This window comes from Paramisgurnus dabryanus, chromosome 3 (assembly GCF_030506205.2).
Source record: "Paramisgurnus dabryanus chromosome 3, PD_genome_1.1, whole genome shotgun sequence".
Lineage (NCBI taxonomy): Eukaryota > Metazoa > Chordata > Actinopteri > Cypriniformes > Cobitidae > Paramisgurnus > Paramisgurnus dabryanus.
The window spans coordinates 1,742,502-1,770,065 of NC_133339.1; the positions used below are offsets into that span (position 1 = coordinate 1,742,502).

At 38.5% G+C, this 27,564-nt stretch overlaps 1 protein-coding gene across 1 annotated transcript; it reads left to right on the plus strand.

The window, feature by feature from the left end:
* The first annotated feature begins 6,575 nt into the window (after positions 1-6,575).
* On the plus strand, positions 6,576-27,162 carry LOC135733731 (Fc receptor-like protein 2). The gene is made up of 10 exons (XM_073813704.1): positions 6,576-6,606; positions 7,840-7,875; positions 12,767-13,030; positions 13,879-14,145; positions 14,331-14,600; positions 25,690-25,815; positions 25,899-26,084; positions 26,199-26,477; positions 26,702-26,953; positions 27,038-27,162. The coding sequence occupies exons 1-10, from the start codon at positions 6,576-6,578 to the stop codon at positions 27,160-27,162; spliced, it is 1,836 nt and encodes a 611-aa protein (XP_073669805.1).
* The last annotated feature ends 402 nt before the right edge of the window (positions 27,163-27,564 follow it).

The window sequence follows — 27,564 nt, forward strand, 5'->3', positions numbered from 1 at the left end:
ATGACCAGAAGAGAGATCATTTTGAGAAAGGGAAGGAGATTTGTGCTTTTGACTAAAGATTAAAGGGCACATGAATTTTATAAAATATATACAGTATATGAAGTTCACAGATAAATTATTGTAAAAAACATCACAATATTGCAAAAAAATACAGATTTTTACCGTTTTTTTTTATTTAATTGTATTTCAACTTTAATCTGAAGGTGGTAAACAAAACATCTTTCTTCAAAAACAAAAAAATTATTTAAAAAGGTAGCACAGACAAAATGTCTGGAGCATATTTTATCAAAATGGCGTGTGTGGTTTGCTGACTGCCACAGTACAAAGATCACACCATGAAGTCTCTGTGTTATTCTGGTCTCAGATACACAGTAGCTCAGGTTCCTCCCTTAAAGTTTTTTTTATATTAAATCTAAATATTTGGAAACATAACATCCTTCCTCAACAAGTTTGATCTTGGGTATCATTTATATCTATAGCACAACTGATGCAGGATGAATTTTGCTCTTATGCTCAATACTGTGATGAGTTTATTTAGATTTCTAGACCTACGTATAAACAATAGATATAGTTATTGTCCTCTTAAGCATCAATGATGTCATTCGCAGGTTCATATATAGCAGCACACATAAGTGTTAGACGTCTAATGGAGGTAATTTTCAGTGTGGGTTTAGTTTCAGTTCTGTGATGTTAACTAATGTGTGAAAAACAGCATTTGTTTATCAGCTTCTAAAAGATTTTTCCATGACAAACACTCGACAACCATTACTATGTGCAGTTGATCAATGTTGTTTTGCTCTATTTAATGTACAAAAAAGTTAAACAACAAAACATTTGTGTAATGCAAGTGTGTAATTCTTCATTTGTAAATTATTTCAAAACATTCATGTTGTAAATGTTGTGTTAGATCCGTGGATCTCGATTTTTTTTTCACTTTAAGTCCCTCCACTCTCCACAACAGTTTGTAGGCCCCTCATAATTTATACTCAAATAATGCACCCCATAGCTTGGGATAACTAGAAAGATAAATATTTGTTAAAAAAAAAATCACTGACAGAATATTATGATTTATTTGTACTTAAATGCTTTTACAGTTGATCTTATAATAAATAATTTCAAGCCACCATGAGGCCCCCTAGTGGGCTGCCAACCCCGGTTAAAAAACTGTTACCAAGGAAGTCTTAAGGTTGAGTGTTTATTGTTTAAGTGTCAGTCATCAGTAGATCAGTATGGAGTTGATTTCTCTTCCTCTAGTTCTCTGTGAGTATTATCTTCTCTTTATGGATTTAACTACACATCAATTACTGTCAAAATGTCTACAGCAGGGGTCCCCAACCTTTTTAAAACCACGGACCGGTTTCAGCTTTAAAAAAAATCTGCGGACCAGGGGTAAGATGGGGGGGGGGGGGGGGCTGGTCGATGATTTGCTGTTCGAACAAAGTGCTGAAAATTGTTATCTTTACGGAAATAATAATTGAAAAATTCGAATAATTAAAAATTAATAATTGCTTTATTTATAGTATATTTTCTATAGACGTGTAAAACCATATTTTGGCGGAATATTGCTTTTTTACTTTCATTGTTTCACTAGTTTGCCTGCCCATTTAGTCTTAATAATAACGGTAAACAAACTTGTCTTGCTGTTCTCGAAAGCAGCTCGAATCTTCGTCGGGCTCGAGCCCCAAGTCCAATTAATAGAACAGAAAAAACAATGCAGTGGAGGATATGATTTTAATAATGATTGACACAGGACTGTTTAGGTTCCTTTCAAACCTACGTTAAAAGTGTAGCCGTTAAAATATTATTAATAGTTTATTTTGATCATGGTGCCAAAATTGTTGCATATTTCTAAAGTTGTTTTAAAGAAGAATAAAATAATTACCTTTCTGTCATTTGCAATGTGACACAGTTGAACGTCTCCACGTATTTACATGATTTGCGGGGTACATTTGCAAATGATTCATAAAGTAATAACTCTGCAATTCTCTGATCGATTGTGTTTTAAAAGTACTGTATGCTCAAACTCTAATGACAGCAATGTGATCACTGATGTGCTGGTAGAAAGAGAGAAAGACCGAGCAAAAGAGAGAGCGCGACTCTGTACAAAAGTGGAAATGATTGATGTTATTTGAAGTCGGCACTTAAAGTACAAAATAGCCAATTAAGCTTTTACGTGACATTATACAAATTCTTGCGACCATCAATGAAGAAGCAGCATGGCAAGTTTAACCCACAAATAAAGTAGAATCAACAACTTGTTGTGTATGTTTTGAGATGACCGGCAGTGATGGAAGTAAATAAACAGCGACTAATGTTGCAGTTTGAGTTAAATCCCTCCTCTACCTGGTCCATCTTTGTTCTCACTGTCGCAACCGGAAATACCTATGACGCAGTTTTTTTACCTGACGAGAGGGGTTCTAGTGATCCAATCACATCGCTTGCGGTCGGGGTAAACTGATGCACTGTTAAAAATTTGGCGCGGTGCTCATCAGGCTCACAGAGGCTACAGATAATCTACGGCAAAGCTATGGTGTAGGCCTTACGCACGATTATAAATTGGACTTTTTCTCCCCAACACACACGCACACATTTATATATATATATATACAAAAATGACAGGACCTATACATCAAAGTATTTTACTTTCAGACAGAGGTGTAAAAAGTACTCAAAAATGTTACTCAAGTGAAAGTACAAGTACTGAGTGTAAATTTTACTCAATTAAAAGTAAAAGTATCTGGCCAGAATCATACTTGAGTAAAAGTAAAAAGTACCACATTAAAATTGTACTTGAGTATTAAAAAAGTAAAAGTAACAGGAAAAATTTTAAATTTAAAAACATGAAGTGAATGCACCACATACAAGGTTTTATCCTGCTTTACAACTGTTTGTATTTAATTGTATTTAATTGTATATATAAAATTAATTTCAGTATCCAACATGCTACTAAAGATTTTGAAACCTCGAATTTAACTAAAGCAGAAGCTGATTTTCAAAATTGAGTATCAAGCATCTCACAGACAGCCAGTGCAGAAAGAGTTTTATTAGTTCTTGTTCACACTGTCAGTCCAAATCTGATTTTGGTGCATATTCGATTGGAACCCAATCACATTTAGAACGTGTGAACGGCTAAAAACCGCATGAAATCTGTTTTTTCTTTTCTGTTTCAAGCTATATCCAGAGGTGGTTTGAAATACTTTTCAAATCACATTTCCAGAAATACATTTAAGTCTGACCGCTCTGATCGTATTTTTGTAGCTTTTCGGTTACGTCATGCTGTTGCGTCACGTAAAATGTAAACAAGATTGTTGTGCCAGTGTGACGTCATTGCCATAGAAACAGTGCAGATAATCCAGAAAATTGCAAAACCCTACAGGACGCACAGATCGGATCTAAACAGTTGTGATACACAATGTGGACAGTGAGTCTGTCCAGTCAGACATGCAACAAAATCAGATTTGGACCGACAGCGTGAACAAGGTCTTAGTCTTGATAGAGAGGCTGCAAATAGCAGTGAACATGAGCAGAGACTCCCTGGTGTCTGAAACTCAGGCCATATATCCATCCAAATCTTTGCTGGCTTAATGTGTTGTCGGTTTCAAAGAAGCGAAAAAAAATTATTTCGACGAGCCCACTCGCGAGTCTCTAGCCCTTTCTCGGGCCGAGATATGGTCAACCCTTCCCGGATTTTTCCTTGGCATTAGCTCAGGCACCTTAAGTCCAGGGCGTTCGCCCTTCGGGTCCCTTATCCTACCCAAGAGGGCCTTTCCAACAAGCCACCCACGAGTCTCTAGCCCTTTCCCCGTCCAAGATACGGTGGTCCTTTCCCCGATTTTTTCCACGGCTGTAGCCGGGCACCTTAAGTCCCCTCTGGTATAAGCGACCCAAAGGCATCCAAGCTACGGTCGTGGGAAAATCAGGGGAATGACCACTGTATCTCAGCCGGGGAAAGGGTTAGAGCGTCAGGGTTGGCTCGTTGGAAAGGCCCTCTCAGGATAAGGGACGCCAAGGGCGAATGCCTAGGACTTAAAGCGACCGAGCCACGGACGTTTGAAATTCAGGAGACCGTCGGCCACAGAAAGGGTTAGAGAGTCGGGGGTTGGCTCGTTGAAAAGGCCCTCTCGGGTAAGATAAGGGACCCGAAGGGCGATCACCCCGGACTTAAGGTGCCTGAGCTACGACCGTATGAATTTCAGGGAGTGGCACGCTGTATCTCGGCCAAGGAAAATAAATGACATTTAAATTAAACTGTCCGTCAGCACAATTCAATTGGTTTGGTAAGAGTAAGGGAAAATAGAATAAAGTGATCTCTAAAAAATAAGTACTTTTTGACTGTAAATAAAAATGTAAGGAGTAAAAAGTACTTTTTTTTCTTAAAAAATGTAATTAAGTAAAAGTAAAAGTACTGATTTTAAATTGTACTCAAGTAAAGTAAAAATCCCCAAAAATAATACTTAAGTACAGTAATCAAGTAAAATTACTCAAGTACTTTACACCTCTGCTTTCAGATGGTTTATCAGCTTCATGGTTAACTGTAAGTTTTCTTTTTTTTACAGTGCTGATTTCAAACATCCTCTCTCAACAAACTGCAGGTGATTCATTTTTATTCATTAAAAAAACTGGTTTTATTACATTTGTGTATTTTGCTGGACATAATGCTTAATCAAATATGTAATTTTATTCTAAAATAATACAAAAACTTTCATCACATAGCATGAATGATAGGCCTATATAGTTGTATATATCAGTTTTTTGGCTATGATGCACTTAAATAACAGGCAAAATAAAAGTAATCCCAGTGGCTCCCAACAATATATTGATGTCTTATGAAGTGAATCGATCGATCTGTGCAAGAAACTGAACGTTATTTACAACAGCCTCTGTCAAATGTCATTAAAGGAATAGTTCACCTAAAAATGAAAATTCTGTCATAATTTACTCTCCCTCATGTTGTTCTATGGATTTGCATGGGATGCTGCATAATGTGGACCTATGTAAAATACGGGACAAATCAAATCAATACGGGATGCGTCATTTTGCCTGTAAATACGGGACGATTCCGTATTTTACGGGACGGGTGGCAACCCTACGTGCCATGTGCTTCAGAAAATTAATTGATCAGAGTCATAATAATGAGATTAGAAGACTTAAACTACAGTAAATTTAGAGTCACTAGATTGAAATGTTTCTCATGATTTTAAAAATATTAGTCACCATGAAACGGAAGTAGCCATTGTCTAAATTCCACCCTTGTGACATCCGAGTAAAATGGCTTCTGAAATGAAAAGGGTAGGGCTGGACTTGAATTCGTCCATCGATAAATTATTGGATCGTTTGGAGTTGGGGCGTGTTGCTAATTGCTAATCTCTTTGATATATTCCCAAACTCCAAACTCCATACAATATGACCAGAAGTAAAGGGAGATTGTTTGGAGGAGGGCAGGAGATTTGCGTTTTTGATTGAAGATTATGAGGGCACATGAATAAAAAAAAATGAGGTTCACAAATAAGTCATTTGATAAAAATACCACAATATTTAAATTTAAATTTGTTTTGACTTTAATCCGAAGGTGGTTAACTAAATTTCTTTCTTCAAAATCACCTTAATGTCTGGAGCATATGAGTTCAAAATGGCGTGTGTGGTTTTTATGGTGTCCTGAATGTTTGCTGACTGCCACAGTACAAAGATCACACCATGAAGTCTCTGTGTTTTTCTGGTCTCCAGATACACAGTAGCTCAGGTTCCTCCGTTAAAGTTTTTTTATATTAAATCTAAATATTTGGAAACATAACATCCTTCCTCAACAAGTTTGATCTTGGGTATCATTTATATCTATAGCACAACTGATGCAGGATGAATTTTGCTCTTATGCTCAATACTGTGATGAGTTTATTTAGATTTCTAGACCTACGTATAAACAATAGATATAGTTATTGTCCGCTTAAGCATCAATGATGTCATTCGCAGGTTCATATATAGCAGCACACATAAGTGTTATATGTCTGATGGAGGTCAATTTCAGTGTGGGTTTAGTTTCAGTTCTGTCTTATTCCCCAATGTGTGAAAGACAGCATTTGTTCATCAACTTACCGGTATAAAGATTTTCCATTACAAACACTCTACAACCATTATGTGCAGTTGATGAATGTTGTTTTGCTCTATTTAATGTACGAAAAAGTTAAACAACAAAATATTTGTGTAGAAATGCAAGTGTGTAATTCTTCATTTGTAAACTATTTTTAAAACATTCATGTTGTAAATGTTGTGTAAGATCAGTGGATCTCAATTTTTCTCTCTTTAAGCCCCTCCACTGACCACAACAGTTTATAGGCCCCTCATCATTTCTACTCAAATAATGCACCCCATAGCTTGGGATAACTACAAAGATAAATATTTGTTAAAAAAAATCACTGAGAAATAATTAGATTGTATTTTAATGTGTGTACAGTTGATCTTATAATAAATAATTTCAAGCCATCGTGAGGCCCCCTAGTGGACCCCAGCCCAAAACTGTTACAGAGGAAGTCTTGAGGTCGAGTGTTTGATGTTTAAGTGTCAGTCATCAGTAGATCAGTATGGAGTTGATTTCTCTTCCTCTAGTTCTCTGTGAGTATTATCTTCTCTTTATAATTTGATTACACATTAATTACTGTCACATTGTTTACAGGATCAAGAGATTTACTGCTCCTGTATTTTTACTAAATCGTTTCATGCTTTTCTCATTATATATGTAAGCAATAAGGTACGGGAGGCTGTGCTGTATCGTGAATAAGTAACAGCTGAAGGGCGTTATTAGGCACGATGCGGAGCGGAGTGCCTACAACCCCTACAGCCGTTACTTATTCACGATACAGCACTTGCCTCAAGTACCTTATTGCTTTTATAAAACGGTAACCACACAATATTAAAGTTAAATAAAAATATTAGTGCAACTTTCATGAAGTTAAATCAATAAAAAGCATTTCTTCCGCTAGAAAAAAAATAGTCCCTGACCATGAACAAAAATGTGTTCCAGTGTGTGATATGCATGAAAGCTCAAATAGAAACAACAAACCGATACGTGTGGTTGCTAAGGGTGTTGCTAAGGGCGCAGTGATTAACAGAACCGTTGGGTGAAGCAGTCATAGCAGTGTTTTATCGTGAATAAAGCACACCTATTGACCAATCAGAATCAAGGATTGGAACTAACTGTTTTATAAACGTGAATGATGTTTGTATGAAACAGTCAGTCAGTGTGTAGATAGTGTTGTGTGTGTGGTTGAAACAGAAATGTATCTGTTGTGTTGTGGGTGAAGGAGAGAGATCAGCTGTTTGTTCAGTTATCAATGCTTTATTAGCTTTATATAATCCTGTATTTGCAATGTGAAAGTTTAAACCAGAACAGTTTAACAGAAACTTTATCTGGTGTGATATTAAAATCTGTAAACAGCACAAACAGCAGAGGTTTTCTGTAATAACAGCATTAAAGATGATCACAAAACAGCGGATGTTGTTGAATTTGTCATTGTAGTTCATAAACCACAGAAGGCAGCAATTTAGAGTTTTCGGACGCAGCCCTTGTTCAGCAGGGGTGGTCTTTAACAGCACTATGATATCATACTCAGACAAAAGAGATGAAGTGTTTTGGCCGCTTGGTTTGAATAAATGCTGTTTCTGTTTTTAAACAATTGAAGAAGTTTGTTTAGTTTGTTTTGGCTGATGCCCACTGTTACCGGTCTTATAAGCACCCGACCTGAGCAGGACTCGAACCAGCAAGATCTATACATCAAATTATTTTACTTTCAGAGGGTTTATCAGCTTCATGTTTAAATGTAAGTTTTCTTTTTGTTTTTTTTACAGTGCTGATTTCAAACATCCTCTCTCAACAAACTGCAGGTGATTCATTTTTATTCATTTAAAAAAATGGTTTATTACATTTGTGTATTTTGCTGGACATAATGAAAATACTTAAAATGCTTAATCAAATATGTAATTTTATTCTAAAATAATACAAAAACTTTCATCACATAGCATGATAGGCCTAATATAGTCGATATAGTCGAATATATCAGTTTTTTTGGCTAAGATGCATTTAAGTAACATATACAGGCAAAATAATAGTAATCCCAGTACCTTCTGACAATATATTTATGTCTTATAAAGTGAATCAATCAATCTGTGCAAGAAACTGAATGTTATTTACAAAAGCCTCTGTCAAATGTCATTAAAGGAATAGTTTACCTAAAAATGAAAATCCTGTCATCATTTACTCTTCCTCATGTTGTTCTAGACCTGTATGAATTTATTTCTTTAGTATTTGTTTCTCTATACTGTGAAAGTCAATGGGTTGCCATTATTTACCAAAATATCTTCCTTTGTGTTCAAAAGAAAGAAACTCATACAGGTTTAGAAATAAACGATGACAGGATTTACATTGTGTGAACTATCTATTTAAAGGTACAGTAAGTTTGTCCCTCTCTGCTAGTATAGTTTATCAATATGGCGGAAAGACATGGAAGCCTCCTTTGACTTCAATGTAAGTAAAGAGAAGAAATTCTAAGCTTAAAAAGAAAATTCAGATCATTAGCAGAGGTCATTTGACACCAATGAGGATATATTTATGAATAAAGACATTAATTTTGATTAATAAAACACTTAAAATCCTACTATACAGTCCCTTTAAGGACAGGCAAATTCTAGTACGACCACTAGTCGTATGAGCTTGTTGTGCTTGCCGGTGTGTGCAACTCAGAGGGATTGCTACGCGAGCACCGGACTGCCTGTACTATACTGCCCTACAAAGGCTAAGTGCAGTAACTACACAAACACTGAAAAAATGCCCTTAGAGTTTTTTACACCAGTCAGTCAAACATGTAATTGCAATTTTGGCACACACGTTTCTCTGAAATGGGACAAAATTGAACCAGGAGACTTTGTCACAAGACACAACAGATCTCACCAAGCCCATTTCAACCCTTAACTCAATTTTGACCAAATGCTTAGAATGTGCAAAAACAAATATTCTCATTCGGTGTAAACTGTATGAGAAGGAGGAGAGGTATTGTCTTTATCCTGTTACCTCATTATCTGTAATGAGCTGAGATCGCCACACCAACGCGCCATGGAAGGGAACAGGCAGAGACATCCTTATGCATAACTATCGCCTCCTGCAGTCAATGCATTCTACTCAATCTCTGATCCAGTCTCTCCACTCATTGCTATGCTGAGTTGTTTCATCAGAGTGCACCAAACATGACATCTAAATCCTTATTTTACTTTATTATTATGTTTTTAACCCTTGTGTGGTGTTCGGGTCTGTGGGACCCGTTTTTAATGTTTACTAAAAGAAAAATTATGCAATTAATTGTTGTTTCAACCTCAGATTCATTGGCCTTGGCTCATTTTCTATAAAGAACATAAAAATAAACAACTTGATAATGACTGTACACTGTACACCCCCCTACACATTTATATTACATATATGCTGTTCGGCTCCACTGGACCCGGGGTTAATGAGAGTGTAAAAATTTAATGTGCTATGTAACTTTACTCAGTTTTTCTCCTATCTGGGACTCCTGTGAGTGCATGAGTGTGTTTGTATATATGTCTGTACATAGGTGATGGATGCATGTCAGAGTTTTGTCCTTCTGCACTTGCTGTAGTAGCGCAAGGATACATGATGTTATATATCAAGCATGAACACTTGTCTGCCCCCCACTGTCCCAAACACTTTACCTTCTGTCTAACAGGAACCATTCTACATTTTCTCGTTATCTCCCTTACAAAAAATAAGAATGGTTGTATTATAGTAAAAGTGTAGTAATCATGGTAAATTGGTGTATTGATTACCATTTGTAAAACCATGGGTTTACCACAAAACCTATGTTGTGTGCACGCACGTGTGTGTGTGTGTGTGTTTGTGTGTGTATGAGTGCGTGAGAGAGAGAAAGTAAATAGAGAAAGTAAAATTTTATATCCAAGCATTTTCATCATTTTAGGGTTGTAGCCAATAGCAACACATTGTACTGCAGTGTGTGTGGACATAAGATGGACAGGAAAACACAGTATGTCTATAAAATGTAAGAAATGCATATGCAACACAACTACACAGTAAAAATCTTCTTCTTATGTGTTGTGTAGGCTTGCATGAACAGTTTATGTGTTCAATGTGGATGATGTGTTATGATACCGCATCTTTTCAGATGGGGCTTGTGCTATGTAAACTGACACAAATGTGTACAATTTCAAACTAAGTTCGAAGAATTAATCATCAAAGTGATGAAAAACTTATTTGAGATGAAAAAGTGATAGATACTTATTTAAGATAAACATGTTTTTCCCCAATATCTGGGGGAGAATAGAATTTTCTTCTCTTATTTCATATTATCACAAAAACGAATAGCACTTTAATCTATAAATAGTCCTCTACTAGTGGTAAATGACAAATATTAACCATAAATTCTGTCTATATAACTTGCAATAAGGCTAAAGTAAACATATGTAAACAGTTATACATAAGTTTGTATGACTGCATTGTTTTAAGATACGGATAATGCAGTGGGTCCACTAGACCCACAAACATTGTCTAAGTAACAGAAATATGAACACCACACGAGGGTTAAGCAACTGAAAAAGCACAAATGTCAGAGCAGGTCAAAACTTCTCCAGGGCCCTAAAAACCCCTCAGACCACAGAGGGTTAAACAGAGTGAGAGGGGGTGTTTTTTAAAAAGCCCCAAATCTGTTCACGTTTTTTTTTCAGTATACATTTTAAATATCTCCTATATATAAACACCTGATTCAACCGATTCATCAGCCTCCTTTCAAGATGTTTGAAATATAACCCCAAATCAGAAAAAGTTGGGACACTGTAGATATTGTGAGTAAAAAAGGAATGGAATAATTTACTAATCTCATAAACGTACATTTTATTTACAATTGAATATAAATAACATAAATGTTGAAAGTGAGACATTTTGAAATGTCATGCCAAATGGCTCATTTTGGATTTCATGAGAGCTACACATTCCAAAAAAAGTTGGGACAGGTAGCAATAAGAGGCCGAGAAAAGTTAGGTGGTCAACTCGCCCTAAGACAGCTGGTACAGGGCAAAGACGTGCTAGTCTACTAGGCATACTTCAAATGGCAAGGTGTTCAACTCGCTCACCATCTCCTTCTGTGCAGTCAGGAGCATCTGAGGTCGTCTCTTGACATTGACATCACAGGCATGCTAAATCGAGCAGCCAATGAGTTCTCGTGAGCATCGCTCCCAGGCAAATGGGTCTCAAACCCCGGGTGATCCAGCTGATTTGGAGACAGTTTGGAGTCACACAGATAGCCTGTTTTAGTCTCCAGAGGCTGTTCACTGCCAGCTGTTGGCACACATCTGGCCGCAGGGTATTCGCAAAAGTTGTGCAAAGTCAGGGAGGACGAGGAGCAGGTATTGCTGGTAGGACCCTACTGGCCCAACCGAACCTGGTTCCTGGAGGTGGTACTTTTTGCATTCCTCTGAGGAAGAACCTCCTCTCTCAGAGACGGGGCATCCTGTGGCACCCATGTCCGAACCTCTAGAAACTCCATTTGTGGTCCTTGGACAGGACATAGATGTTCTAAGTGGCCTACTTCAGCAGGTAGTGCACACTATCATTTCAGCATGAGCACCGTCTACGAGACATGCTTACAGTTTGAAGTGGAACCAGTTCATCGACTGGTGAAACACTCTAGGAAGCCTCCTTCAAACGTTTGCAGTAAGTGCAGCTCAAGTTTCTCATAATGAAAACTTTGCTCCTGGCTGCATTGGCCTCAATAAAGAGGTTAGGGGACATGCATGCTTTTTTGGACCATAGGATCTTAGAACAGCTCTTTGTCATCGACATGAGGTTGAAGAGACAGACTTAAAGGGAATGTCTCGGTTATGGATTTAACCCTCATGCCCTAAAGGTAGGGAACAGAGAAGTCACGTCCCCCTCACAACGGTTACTGAACAACTGCTTAGGCAACAGGTCTCTTATGCTTGGTTTCTCAGGGAAATAATGCAGCACACCTGCCATATATTTACACTCCTCTGACAGGGCGTCGCCAGCAGATGCAAATACAGCATGCAAATACTCATTACCAGCTATTATGGCAACCCCTAACTGCACAAATTATGCTGGTCTGAATATTATAATAATTTGCCACCACTTGCAGCACCCGCACTTCCCGCCCCATGCCTGCTTCCATATTTTAACCTTTGAAGCTTAAACAGATTTACGTGGAGGAAAGATGACATGCCTGAAACACTCACTTGTGATTGGGTTAATGCCATTCTTGTAAACCCTCCCGTTTTTCCAGGGATTCTGCCATATTTTACCATTCTATCTCGCCATCATCCGGTTTAAATAATTTCTCGTATTTCTCCCGTATTTTGTAATCTTTCTGTAAAAAATACCACTGGCCATATTTGATGTTTGCTACATTCCCCCGCCGATAAAGCAGGCCTCAGAGTATTTGTAACATATAACTCGAACGACACCCACCAATAAAACAAGAAGAGAAAGAACAGCGAATAAGAAAAGTTTTACGAGGAATCCCGCAAGTATACTATGCCTATGTCTTTAGTAAGGCACATTTCCCCCAGTTGGTGGGTGTTCATAAGTTGCAGTGTGTGTGTTTACTACTCACTGGGATGGGTAAAATGCAGAGGTCACATTTTGAAGAATGGGCTACTATACTTGACTTCACATTCACTTCACAAAGATCTTGTTGGGAAAAAACTTTAACAACTCTTAATGATTTTATATTGACAGATGTAAAACCAACTCTGACTGTGGAGCCACAGACGTCTGTGTTCATTGGAGACACAGTTACTCTGATCTGTGAGGTTCATCAGTACACTGGATGGGAGTTTATCTTCATAAACCCTTCAAACACTGAATCCACTGAAACTACAGGAACTAAAACAATCAGATCTGTGCGAGTCTCTGATGGAGGAGAGTACAAGTGCATAGCCAGAAGAGGAAACCCTCAGGTTTACACCCAATACAGTGACTCAGTAACAGTGACAGTACAGAGTAAGTTTTTATACTCACATAATACACTTTGTTCTAAAAACACATGAAAATGATTTAATAGGACAGTGAACAAGTGGTAGTTACGGAGGATAAAACACTAAGTGCTTTGGTTTAAATGGGGCAAATTATCTAAGACTGAATATGTATTTAATACATTGTCCTGAATAATTTCCCATGTTTTAAATAGTGAATACTTTTAAAGAAAGCTAAAAATGTCTGCAGTATTTTGATAATAAATAGATTTTAATGTATGTACATTTAAATGAAAAAGATCAAATAAAACTTTTTAACCAAGCTAGTTCCTTTATTTTAAAGTCAGCCACCATTGAATTTTGTTATTTAAAGGTGCAGTGTGTAATTTTTAAAAGGATCTTTTGACAGAAATGCAAAATAATATACAAAACTGTATTATCAGGGGTGGATAAAGACCTTTTATAATGAACCGTTATGTGTTTGTTAACTTGGAATGAGACGTTTTTATCTACATACACCGAGGAATGGAAGCCGCCATTTTGGGCCGCCATTTTTCTGCAGAAGCCCTTAACAGACAACCTTTTTTTACTAAGATGTCTCCGACGATGACATGTTTGTCTGGTGGTGGCTACAGTAGCTTCTCTATGTGTTTCAAAAGCGAGGTTTGAGTTGTGGACTGAGCCATTGGTTGCAATTCAACACTTCACCACTAGATGCCGCTAAAATTTACACACTGCACCTTTAAATCCACACAAACAGACATCAGTCATATGAGTTTTAAAGATTTATCTGTGAAATAAAAATACACTGTTGATGATTTATAACCTACAGTAACAAGATCATGTTGATAAACTTATACAACTTCTATACTGCAGATATAACACCAACTCTGACTGTGCAGCCACAGACGTCTGTGTTCATTGGAGACTCAGTTACTTTGACCTGTGAGGTTCATCAGTCCACTGGATGGGAGTTTATCTTCATAAACCCTTCAAACACTGAATCCACTGAAACTACAGGAACTAAAACAATCACATCTGTGCAAGTCTCTGATGGAGGAGAGTACAAGTGCAGTGCCAGAAGAAGAGAAAACCCTCAGGTTTACACACAAGACAGTGAACCAATAACAGTGACAGTACAGAGTAAGTATTTATACTCACGTAATACACTTCTTATAGAACTTATTTTTTATTTTTTTCTAAAACACTGAATGAGTGGCAATAACATGAGTTATAAACAATAAATCACATCTACGTTTTACGATTATGTAAGTGTTCATACAATATTAAACACTGTTTACAATGTGAATTTTTTTGTCAATGTACAGAAATACCAACAGCTCAAGTGTCTGTTATGCCTGCTGATCATGTATTCAGAGGAGAAACTGTCACTCTCACATGTGTCATCAATGGAGGAGGAGTCAGCAGCTGGCAGTACAGCTGGTATAAAGATTCAATCATCCAGCAGAATAAATTTCAGTATTACACACTCAAATCTGCTACTGAGTCTGACGCAGGTAAATACACCTGTAGAGGAACAGAGACCAGAGGATCACGATACTCACACATCAGTAATGCAGTTACACTGACAGTATCAGGTGAGTCTGTTTTCATTATCTTTTCATTATCAATTCATGATTTGTTAAGTATGATTAGGTCATGACTTTACTTCAAGGGACACATCAATAATAACTCATCATTAACTTATAATAAACGAACATAAATTAATGATTTGTTACTGTATTATTGTGTAGTTAATGACATTTCTTGGAGGGGTACATTGTTAAAAAGTTATCAAGTACACATTCTATACATATTCAGCTCATCTAAATCCTAATTTTTGGTGGTTTGTAATGGGGAGGAGCAGAGGTGAAAATGGTGCAGGCATTTGGAAGGGGCAATAATGGCTTAAAGGGATACTTCACCGATTTAGCATTCAGCTTTGTATCTGTAGAAACCCGGCAGTATTACTGAATGACCATGTTTCCCTCCATCATTTCCCCCTGAGAGGAGAGATATCTGCATTTTGGTTCTGCAAAAAAGTCCTCCGATGATGCAAAAATCGTCATATTACATCATCGGAGGACTTTTTTGCAGAACCAAAATGCAGATATCTCTCCTCTCAGGGGGAAATGAGGGAGGGAAACATGGTCATTCAGTAATACTGCCGGGTTTCTACAGATACAAAGCTGAATGCTAAATCGGTGAAGTATCCCTTTAAAAGAAGAACAAGAACACAAGACAGATACTGTATGTGCATTTTGATAATAAGACAAGCCAGTTCACACAATAACCACAACAATAACCATTATCTGTAGGCTAACACTGATTTAAATTGATAAAGAATAGCTTCCGTCACTCTTAATGGCAGCAGTGGAATAACTCATTTTAATTATGAATGCATAATTGTACATTTAATGATTAAGGTTAACTGTAAATATTGCAAGAAATCCAGTGCCACTCAATTATGTTTGTAGCTCAGCTGCAGGAGCAAATGTAAACAGTTTTGCATTACAAACCTAAAAATTTTGCATAAACAAGTTATTTACGTTCTTCTAGAGAGCATGTTTGATTTGGGTTACCCAAAGTGTTAATTAATGCATTAACTAACAAACATGTATTAAAGTGTAGTTAAGGTGGCTTTAATTCATGCATGAATTCATATGACTCATGACATAGTTATTGTTAGTTATTGATTAGTACATAGCTTAACTCATCATTAGTTCATAGTAAAGGGATTATTAATTTATGTATTAGTATTATGTATATGTATTATGATTATTCATTCATTATTCATTATTGTAAAGTGTCACCATGACGGATAACAGCAAAAGAACACTCACGCGTCAATATTTTATTGACAGGACAGCTGCCTTCATGGTTGGCTAGCAATATAAATAGCCGCTCTTACATTTCCAAGCATTTAAAGGTTCTCTAAGCGAATCTGCGAGACGTTAGTTATTGTTGACTTTCGAAACTGTTTTCAAACAGACGGAGCGTAGCTAACTCCTCCCCCTCCCCCTCCCTTCCGTGCTTTCATGAACGCGCCCAACCCCCACCCCCAAATCCTTTTTGTCGTTTATTGGCTGGAATACTTTGTTTTGATTTGTGATGCTAGGTTTGGCCATTTGTTGATATTGCCGTTTGTGAAGCCTGGGCTGTCTACAAAGATCGCGTTTTTTTACAGTTTGATCAGCGGACAGGCAGCAAGCAGATAGTGAGGAGATGTTTCCGGTATGTAACAAAAAATGTTTTATGGTCTAAAACGCTTCAATTCGCTTAGAGCACCTTTAAAACGCATTTGGTGTGATTGGCCCCTTGTGTGCTGACTTTCCAATACAAATATTTAAGTTTTATTCTGGGTCTCTAAAAAGACGTTGTTGTATGTGGAATGAAACTAATTAATATCTTTGTGTCAGTTTATTGTTTAAAATGATCTGCAAATGTGTGCTTCATATACGTAACACGTGACCTTATGTCATTACGCAATTACGTGAGGTCACGCTGGCGCGTCACACAGCCGGAGGAAGAAGAGAAGTTGTGGTTTAAAAGTGCATATTTGTAATTTTTCTTGTCAAAAATGACAATCGTTTCGCTAGATAAGACCCTTATGCCTCGTTTGGGATGGTTTAGAGTCCTTTGAAACTGCAATTTGAAACTGCATTAAAACTGTTAAGTGTTGGGGTCCATTAACGTCATATAAAAACATAATTTCTTCTCGACTGAAAGAAAGACATTAACATTTTGGATGACATAGTGGTGAGTAAATTATCTGGATTTTTGTTAAGAAAATTGACTTATCATTTAAGATCTCATTCATGGTAAACTTCATATTTAAAGGTGCAATTTTTCGTTATCCCATTTTTCAAAATTTAGTTAGTGTGTAATGTTGCTGTTAGAGCATAAATAATACCTGCAAAATGATAAAGCTCAAAGTTCAATGCCACAAAATATTTTTTTTTTACAAAATTCACTTTTTAAGGACTACAGAAAACGTCTGGTTTGGAATAAAGCCCTCTACTTCCCAGCTTGATGACGACAATATTCAGTATTTTTGACTACCATATTTTTCATTCTATAAGCCACGTTTTTTTTCATAGCTTGGCTGGTGCTGCGTCTTATAGTCAGGTGCGCCTTGTAAGTCAGTATGAATTAATTTTGACATTTATGAGGCAAGAGACAACATAACCGTATACAGCCGGGTGAGTCCGCAAAATGCTGCTTCTGTATTTTTGTAATTCAATGGATTCTGTAATGTGGAATGACGAGTATGCGAGCTTCACGCAAGTTGGCTTGTCCGGTTAATTTAGCCTATTCAACCTTCCAGGTAAGTTCTACATGCTATGGTTTATCGTTTAAATAACTGATAATATTACTTTAACGTACAGACATCTATTCAGCCTGCTGTTCTGTCTGCTATTGTTTACTTGAATAACTTGCCTTTCCAGATTAAATGTCTGTTCTTCGGCTTGGATTTTGTGAAATAATTTTCTAAATAAACGCGACATATAGTCTACTGTGACTTATATATGTTTTTTCGTAATGACTTATGACGCATTTTTGAATGATGCTGCTTATACTCCGGTGTGGCTTATAGACCATTTTACTGTTTGTACACAATGATGATGTGGCAACGTATGCGTGCGCAGTTTGGAAACGGAAGTGTAAGGACAATTTCCTGAGTAAAGATAGCCGCTCCCCAAAGGACACTGCATAGGGGCAAATTGAGTGCCCGTGAAAACAAATCTCTACGATTCACAGTGGACTTCCTACTGAGACCATTTGGTTTTCAAAGATCACACCTTAGGGCATGATATATCTGTACTCTCATTCTCATAAAGCAAACAGTATGTGAAATGCCACATTCTACATGCACAAAGAATCTTTTCTTATTTGTTCTTCATTGAAATATATCATTGCAAGTGGTTACAATGGTCTCACTCTTATAACAACAGAATTCAATGTTAAATTGTTAGCAAACTTCACTCAATGTTAATAGACACCTCGCATCTTAGACATAAACCAATCACCCCCTGTATGCAAATAAAGGACAGCCCTGAGTTTTACAATAACCAATCAGTATCAAATTCCTATATGCTTTGTTCTTTGGTTATTTAAGGAGATGTGTAAAAGATTCAGGTGGGACTTTCTAGATCTAGAAATGCACCCCCAGCATCATGTATTTTATTTTACTTTGAGGAGTCTGTAAACAGATCTTCATCAATTGGTATGCAATATTCTCATTTGATTCTTCATGTTTTAATTGGATTGTGAATTGACTTTGAATTATGACCTTCCTACCTGGCTAATAAATTGTGTGTAGATTTATTCTGTGTTGTTACGAAAGTTATATGACTAGTAAATTACGATGTATTCTTGTTACCGCAATGATTGAAATCAGGCTAGTCCCAGTCTAGATGGCATAGTAGTACATCAGCGACGGATTTTGGAGATCCGACTAGCACTTGGCGTTAGTTTAAGTTAAATTAGATGTGTGAAGGTTAATAGTGTATTTCCTGTTTAGAGTAACACATAAATGTTGTCTGACCACGCTAAATCAGATGAGCCTCAAACTCTGGTTATTTCAATATGTGACCAGTCACGGAAAGTAGGGACACAAGTCGGATCTGGGCATTTTGAGTTATTCACAGATTCTGAAAGTGCAGTTTCTAAGCTTTCCAACGATGTGTAACACATGGAAATCTGATAAGATTTGGAGAAGTTGTGGCCATTTGAATATAGGAACTCAGAAATACTCAAACCGAGAAAATCGAGACGAAAGGGACTCTTCTTTTCAGCTGGGGGAGACAATAGGGCTCATTTACATCTCATTTAGCTAAGCCATGCCCCCTGTAAAACCCTTTTTGAGATGTTCTAGCATCATATGTAGTATTTTATGATCAAATGACAACCCGCAAAAATAAACATGACTCTTTTACCTTTGTGGGGATCACAAGTCGAATCCAGTCTGTTTCAGGTTATCCAATGACCATTATTTGTCCACAAATGCGTATAATCCGTGAAATATAGATTGTTTACATCAGATTTCGCATGAATGTCTGGTAATACAATATAATATATAATCTGAAGACTATTTAAATCGTAACATGTAAGGGTATATGAGCTTACACCCCGTTAAACACATGAACCCGCCTTCAAAGTTTGTATTTAAAATAGGGAAGTAGTATAATAGATCATCCAAACAGCGCCGTCGAAAACGTGACATCCTTTAGAGAGGTTACCAATGGCTCGCTCGTTCCTCCATCAGCCAATGACTTCATGGAAAATATTGATAGACAAAACATGTAGCCAATTATATGAAGAATACAACTATATCTGTGTAACTTCTGTGTGTTTGGACTCATGCTGCGCTGCAAGAACTGACATACAGATGACGTCAAAGTACCGCGAGAGCGAGTCGAAATTAAACTACTCCGTAAGATTTCTTGAAGTGCTCTCGCGGTACTTTGACGTCATCCGACTGCGGCGCCGCATAAAGTCAGTGACGCGGCTGACTGTTATTTGTTCCGCCCCAGCTTCTTTTATTTTTCTTTTGTTTTGTGCGCCCAAGCTTTACAGTCTGGGGAGACGCAGGCTATAAGTTTGAAAAAAAAAAACTTAGCAAACATGTCTGAGGAACAGGGCAGCGCGTCACTACAGTCACGTGACTTCACGCTCGAGCCGGAAGAGAAGACAATGCTGAATAAAGTCGTAATTCTGCTATTTTTGGACCAAACTGTATTTTCGATGCATCAACACAATCTTACTGACCCATTGTTGTCACATGGACTACTTTGATGATGTTTTTTCTGGACATGGAAACCATACATAGATTTTCAATGAAGGGGAAAGCTCTCGGACTAAATCTAACGATAAAACATCTTAAACTGTGTTCCGAAGATGAACGGAGGTCTTCCGAGTTTAGAACGACATAAGGGTGAGTCATTAATTACATTATTTTCATTTTTGGGCGAACTATCCTTATTTAGTAGTCACGCTGTTCCCTTTGGGGGCGGAGGCGAAAACACATGCTTAGTATGTAAATATACACACAGACAATGACGCCCCCCGCTGCACGCTAGAATCTCCGGAAAAACAAGCCTATTTTAACCGCAAAATGTACGCTTTTAAATATACAAAAACTGCTATCTCAAACATGGAGAGGCTTCTTCGTGATCTTAACTAACAGATTCTGCAATAAAACGAAAATCACAAATTTCGAAAAAAAAAACTTTGTTTCTCATTTTCTCGAAACTTGTGCTGCCGACTTGAGTCCCTGGTTTCCGTGACGGGTCACATATTAATCTATCTAAGTTGGATATTAAATTATGGCACGATTATAGAAAGCAATCATTGAAGAAGACGGTCAGTTTTCTTTTATGATAGTGGTTGTGAACTTCTGGTTAGAAATAACTATTGTAATAATTAAGTTGCACCTCTATGGGGACTTAATAAAGTATGTTCAGAGATGAGCAAGCATAAGGCAGCCTTCTGAACAAATGGTTAAACCTCTAGCAGCAACCAAGCCTGGTTTGATTGTGATCGTGGGCCCGCATGATTATTAAAAATTAATAAACGGCCGGTGCGTGAGTCCAAAGCGACATGTGTAGCCAAACGAACGGATGCAATAGTAAGTAGGGCTAAACCAGAATAACTAAACATCCACCCAAATTCTGCAACGGTTAAAAGTAATTATCAATCCGATTTATATTAACTTTATCTTTGGAGTCAGATAATAATACCAAATTGCGTAATGCCAAAACGTCATCTGCAAGTGCCGGAAAAGGCCAAACGCGCTAGAATCCTTCGCCATGCTGTTGGTTACCACCATTGGGCCTACGGATGGATGGGGATTATATTTGTTCCAGTTAAAGAAGTATGGCAAGAATCAGCAGTGAAGCAACACAGACAGAAAAAGTTATTTTAAAAAGTTGACTTATCAACTTTTTCAACACAGCCACCACATTCGTGTACTATAGTGGAGTGGATAGAAGACGTTAGCAGATGCCCAAATATGAAGTGGCCAGATACATATATACGTATATTAGTATATTACTGTATAGTAGTGCAACCAAATGCAACAACCAGAAATTTTGATGCTGGGAACCAGTTTTGCTAACATGTTAGAACCAATGGGGAATAACACGACTTCTATTGCCAATTTTGATCACGTGGGCTGTAAAAGGATCTATAGTCCGGAGAGTACGGTAAGCTCCGCCTACAGAAAACGCCAAAAAGATGGCGTGACTGTCACAGGCCGGAGCGGACCCGAGATCTCTAAAGGGTCACGCCCCTCTCTAATTGCCACCTCGAGGAGTTTCCCAAGACCACCCCAATGACCGGACAGACAAGTATACTACAATTAAAATATATCTTTATTTAAATATCTAAAAGCAAAGGGGGAAAGGGGAAAGGGCAGTTTAAAACAATTCGCTTCTTCTTGCTTCCAGGGCAATTTGGACCATGAGACGGGGGCTGGGACTCCTTTCTGATTTGGTCCTTTAATCCGTGGCGCCCTCCGCTTCTTCCTGGAGGCAAAACAGGGGGAACACAATTAGTGGCTTATTTCCGTACTTGGTTGCTACTTGCCTAATTCCTTCTGTCTCTCGTTCACCCTTAGGTTTCCTCGGCTGGGACACAGGTAAGTAATTCATACTGTTGACACAATTCGTTCCTCCTTAAGGCGTTGCTGTAAGCAAAGGTAGGCAACACATCACCAATGGTAAGTTACTCACAAGACTTGGGCTTTCCATTCACTTCGGGGCATTCACTGGGGCACAGGTAAGTGATTCACACGGTTAACACGGTTCGTTCCTCCTTAAGACGTTGCTATAAGCAAAGGTAGGTGACCCATCACAATGGTAAGTTACTCACAAGACTTGGGCTTTCCATTCACTTCGGGGCATTCACTGGGGCACAGGTAAGTGGTTCACACTGTTTACACGGTCCATTCCTCCTTAAGACATTGCTATAAGCAAGGGGTGTTTAGTTTTCCTCTGCTCGTGGGGCTCGAACCACAGCGTGTCCTTTCTTCTCACGACCCGTCTGGGGCCAGGGCAGTTCTGGTCGCTACAAGCACAGCATACACAGCAAGCTAAGTGTAAACACAAATGATAATCACAATTCACCCACGGCACTCTGCACACACACTTTACGTGAATTTATGGACTGGACCGCCTGGCTTCGACTACCTCGTGAGGCGGGTTGAGCGTTGTTCTTTCCACAGAGAAGACGGGTTGGTACACAAGTTTAATCAATGCAGCCCCTGTATGTTTATCGTTACCTTTTCGGCTCACCCACGCTTCTTTTATCCGCAGGGGCAGATGACAAACAGCACACGGTTCCCCGGTTGGGTTTTTCCTGCCCGTGTCTCCGGTTGATCAGCAGCTCGCCCACGCTTCTCTCTTCAGTGGGGCCAGAGACCTTTAACACACTCAGAAAGTACACCAAGCAGCTCTTCTTTTAAATACTTCATCAAACACACATCCACTGTTACTCACTCTTTGTTGTCAACACCGTCCTCTAACAATGCACTCGATGACTCAGTAGTAGCCCATACACAAGTGAAATCGCCCAATAGTCTCTTCACCCGATCGTCTTCTATCTCTTTCTTCCCCAAGGGATCAATGTAGGTTGAGAACAGCGGGTCTGCACAGCAGCAACACAGCGCACACAAAGTACACCAAAAGCACGTTCCGGTGCAGTGCTCCTTTAACATCCACCGCTCCGTCCTTTTCGCCTTTCTTGGCTGCCGCACTCTTTCCATGCTCTATAAGCGCTTCCGTGGATCAACGGTGCCCTCCGGCTCCTCTAAGGACGAAGCGTGTGATCGGGTCTGCCCTAGGCAGTGAAGCAGCTCGTGCCCGAAACGACTCTCTCCTGTGTGTTGCTACAGCTCTATTTATGTGGCCCGTCCTCATTTCTTCTTCCAATCGTGGATCGCCCCCCTTAATCCTGCGCACCTGTTTCCAATAAACCCTGATTGTGTTGTTAGGGAGATCAGGAAGTACAAATGATTAAAAATCGGGTCCGGGCGGAAACCATACTCAACCGGAACCCTTCTCCGCCACTTTTGGTTCCTGCCCTACCATAGTCACCTGGTGACATGACCTTGTTGCACTTCCAGGGAGAAGATGAAGAGTTACATCACAAAGTGTTTTGTTGCCATGCCATTGAGACGCTGTTCTTTTCATCCTGGAGTCAAATACCATTTGTTTGGCCTTTGCTGATGCGTCAAACTGCTGCTGTCAAATCACAATACACTAAACAATCTACACAATCAGAACTCATTGCGTATTTCTGAAGGAGGGACACCACAAAACAAGGAAGACATCAGCCCGTTTTTATAACAGCAAAAATAGCGGTATAAAGCTTCAGTTTTTTTCACGCAGAAAACATAAACACATGTTATATTGCACACCGTAAACACAATCAAAGCTTCGAAAACATGCCATCTTTAACTCTTTCACCGCCAGCGTTTAAAAAAAAAGTTGCCAGCCAGCGCCAGCTTTTTTCATGATTTTCACCAAAGTTTAATGCCTTCCAGAAAATTTTCTTCTTTAAATATATAAACATACAATATATCAAATGAAAGAACAGACCCTCTGCTTTCAAAAAAAAAAAAAAACGTTTCATCCTACCTTTAGTGGTTCTTTTGCACTCAGCTTTTGAATATGGGTAGGTTTTTGCAAAAACACCATATTTTGAGCAAAAAGCAGAGATAATTCCATTTTTGTGACGGACTTTTCATAGAGATCCCATTCAGAGCGATCTTTAAAACAGACACGGACATGCAGCCGCTTGCCATAGGGCAATACTTCCGGGTTTAAAAAGTTGCGGTATTGCGGAAAGACAGAAAATCTCGTCATTGGCGGGGAAGCGTTTTCTCTTAATTGACGAGATATCTCGCCAATGGCGGGGAAAGAGTTAATATGACAGTCTGTTATGGGTTGTTTAAAAAAGTATTTATCTTAACACAAAAATATTTTTATCACCATTCGCTTTCCTCTATGCCAGGGGTGTCCACTCCTGCTCCTGCAGGGCCAGTGTCTCTGCAGAGTTTTATTCCAACCCTAATCAAACACACCTGATCCAGCTAATCAAGGTCTTACTAGGCAGACTAGATACTTTGAGGCAGGTGTGTTGAGGGAAGTTTTAGCTAAACTCTGCAGGACACAGGCCCTCCAGGACCGACTTTGGACACCCCTCCTCTATGCTAATCCAAATCTTTATAACTTTGTCTATCGCTTACCTGTTACACAAAATAAGAAATTGTTGAAGAATAGCTTTGAAGAATTGGAAAGACTTGGAAGATTATAATTTAATGCTTATATGTGTCACGATAGAGTTCTCAATGGGTTGGGTCGGCCAAAAATATAAGCAAATGACTCGGGTCGGACCTCGGGCTTAATCTTTTCCGCTCAGTGAATTTTTTTATTAATTATCGCTGCTGTTCACCGTAAAGTCCAGCTGCTGCGTGCAACGTGCATCACGGAGAGGGGCGGGGGCAGACCCGACTCCCCTGCGTGCACGCCTTTAGCCAGGAGTTGGTGAAAAGTAAACTTGCCGTAGGTGAATTCACTGTCGCTATTACAGGAGGGGTAGCCACTGGCTGGGTACATGTTTGAGTTCTTTTTATTTATTATTGTGTGATATGTATTTAAGGCATATTTATATAGCCTATTTATATATTTAAAGTTTATTGTTTCAGTTGTTTGTATTGTTAAAAGGCGTGAACATTAAAGGTTGATTTGAATTCCCGTCTGCTGGTCATGATAATACGTGTATGATAAGAACAAAGGGGGGGTCCGCGGCGTCGGGCTGCTGGTCGGGTTCGGGCAGATAATTCATGTTGATGTGTCGAGTTACATCGGGTCCGGGCTTTAAAGCCACGGGCCAGGTCTGTAGATCATTCTCGTGAATGGTTGTGTTTGCATTCTGTATGGACACTGAGAGACACCATACTAGAGGAAGTGCGCATGAGTCCTGTTGGCGCTGGTTTATATTCCCCTGCCAGGTTGAAGTCGCTTTCGAAGAAATTTCAAGGGTATGACAAACTTCATAAAAATCTAGCAGTCACAGGATCACAAGAAATAAAAACAGGGTTCTGAAGTGTAACCAACATGAGGGTACTTCATGTCTAATTTTTACAACTCAGTTTGTGTACTTTGAAATCATTTGGCTTATTCTCTGAAGGTCTGTTATTGTTTGTATAAACCAGATCAAGTGTTTAAAAATGAAAAGTTGTGTACATGTGTTTTGTTGAATTTTCCTTACATGGTGATATAATGAATTAATTATGAAAAATGCATTATGTTTTATACAGAGAATCTTAAACCTGTAGTGAGTGTTGATCCTGACAAACAGCTGTTCAGAGGAGAAAATGTTACTCTGAGATGTGACATACAGGATACAGGAGACACTGAGTGGACATACAGCTGGACTGTGAAGCCAAATACCACGTATAGACGGTTGTCCTGTGAGACACAAGAGTGTAAAATCAAGATGTATAATTATCATAATGGTGGTAAATACACCTGTAGAGGAAAGATACGTGAACAAAACACTGAGATGAGTGATGCTGTTACACTGACTGTATCATCAGGTGAGTTTATATGTTTGTTCATCATTATTAGTGTGAAGAGATGAAGTGTAACATGTTATTCATGAGAGATTGATCACTTTCAGATAAACCACAGACAGTTTTAAGTGTTTCTCCAGACCGGTGGTTGACTGAAGGAGATTCAGTGACTCTGATGTGTGAGGTTAGAAGTTCATCTACAGGCTGGACATTCAGCTGGTTCACTGTACAGAGTCTTTACTCAGGTAATATCTCATTCATCTCATAACATCTACATCAACTGATATTATTCAAAACATCTTAAGGGTTAAATGAGATTTTGACTTTTCAGTGAATAAAGATGATTATGAGCTGGTGTCAAACAGCAGTGGAGGATCTAAAGGCATCTACACAGTGAGTTCAGTGACTGTGAAGCACACAGGAGTTTATATGTGCAGAGCAGAGAGAGGAGATCCAGTCTATCACACAGAGTACAGTAACACACAAACACTGTGGATCACTGGTGAGTTCATCACACACAACTAAACAACAACAATCTCTTACACTCTTATGTTTTATATCATTAATTTATTTATTTATCTCTTATAAAGATGATTTTCTGTCATTTTCTTCTCAGGTGTTTCTCCTTCAGTCTCTTTGATCATCAGACCCAACAGATCTCAACACTTCTCATCTGAATCTCTCTCTCTGAGCTGTGAGGATCACAGTAAATCTACTGGATGGACAGTGAGAAGATACACAGACAAACTGAAATCTTGTTCATCATCAGACTGGAGATCTACAGGAACAACATCTACATGTACAATCAGATATCTTGAAGCATCTGATACTGGAGTGTACTGGTGTCAGTCTGAATCTGGAGAGAAACTTCATCTTGTTAATATCTCAGTACACAGTGAGTTTATAATTCTGTATTCGTTTTAGAGGCAGAAAATCTTTACCATCAGTGCATAAAAACACATGTAGCTTTAAACCAAATGATGCTCTTTCATTTAAAGTCTATGGAATTTTACTTTATTTTTTAGCATCTGACAGATGTAACAAGCTGATATAAAATAGTACAAATCAATCTGATATTTGTATAATTTATAATCATCAGTCATTTCTTCTGTTGTGTAGATGCTGATGTGATTCTGGACAGTCCTGTTCATCCTGTGACTGAAGGAGATCCTCTGACTCTACGCTGTTTATATCGAGATAAAAACCCCTCTAACCTGAGAGCTGAATTTTATAAAGATGGATCAGTGGTGCAGAATCAGACTACAGGAGACATGATGATCATCCCTACAGTCTCAAAGTCACATGAGGGTTTCTACTACTGTAAACACCCAGAGAGAGGAGAGTCTCCAAAGAGCTGGATCTCAGTCAGAGGTGAGAGTCTATAGAAATGATCTCAAGTGATTTTGTTTGTTGTTTTTCAGATATACTGCATGATAACATGTGTTTCTGTTTCAGGTGTTTATCAGGAGATGTTTGGGCTCATCATTCTCACTTTTCTGCTGGCAGTTTGTCTATATCTGTTAGCGACAGTCGTGCTGGTTGTCAAATGCTACAGATTGAGAAGTGAAACATCTGTCTGATTTATTGGGTCATTGTATTTGATACTGAATTAAACAAATTAGCCACTTTGACAGGTTGGACTTTATATACAGTTTATATTTGTTGTGTTTGATGTCGTGTGAAATCAAATCACCATAAAAGTGAATGGAGGGCAGACTGATATATTTGACTTCATGTGGCGGCACAAGAACAGACAGGTGAATGACATTAAAGTACCGCAAGAGCGATTTGAGAAATCATATGGATGAGTTTCCTTTCACATCTCTCTCTCTGTACTTTGACATCACTAAGCGTTCTGAATAACGTCAAATAAAGTCAAACCTGCACACGGTGTGTTGCTCACACGATCCTGTAAACAAAAAGTCCCTTTGGAGAAGTCAATGAGTGGTTTCTGATTATAATCCAGCAGCTTTTAATTTTTC

Excerpts from the sequence above, each read along its gene's own strand:
- LOC135733731 (XM_073813704.1), top strand. The coding sequence starts at position 6,576 with ATGGAGTTGATTTCTCTTCCTCTAGTTCTCT. Across the intron at positions 14,601-25,689 it reads AGTTACACTGACAGTATCAG|ATAAACCACAGACAGTTTTA; the intron begins GTGAGTCTGTTT and ends GATCACTTTCAG. Across the intron at positions 26,085-26,198 it reads ACAAACACTGTGGATCACTG|GTGTTTCTCCTTCAGTCTCT; the intron begins GTGAGTTCATCA and ends TTTTCTTCTCAG.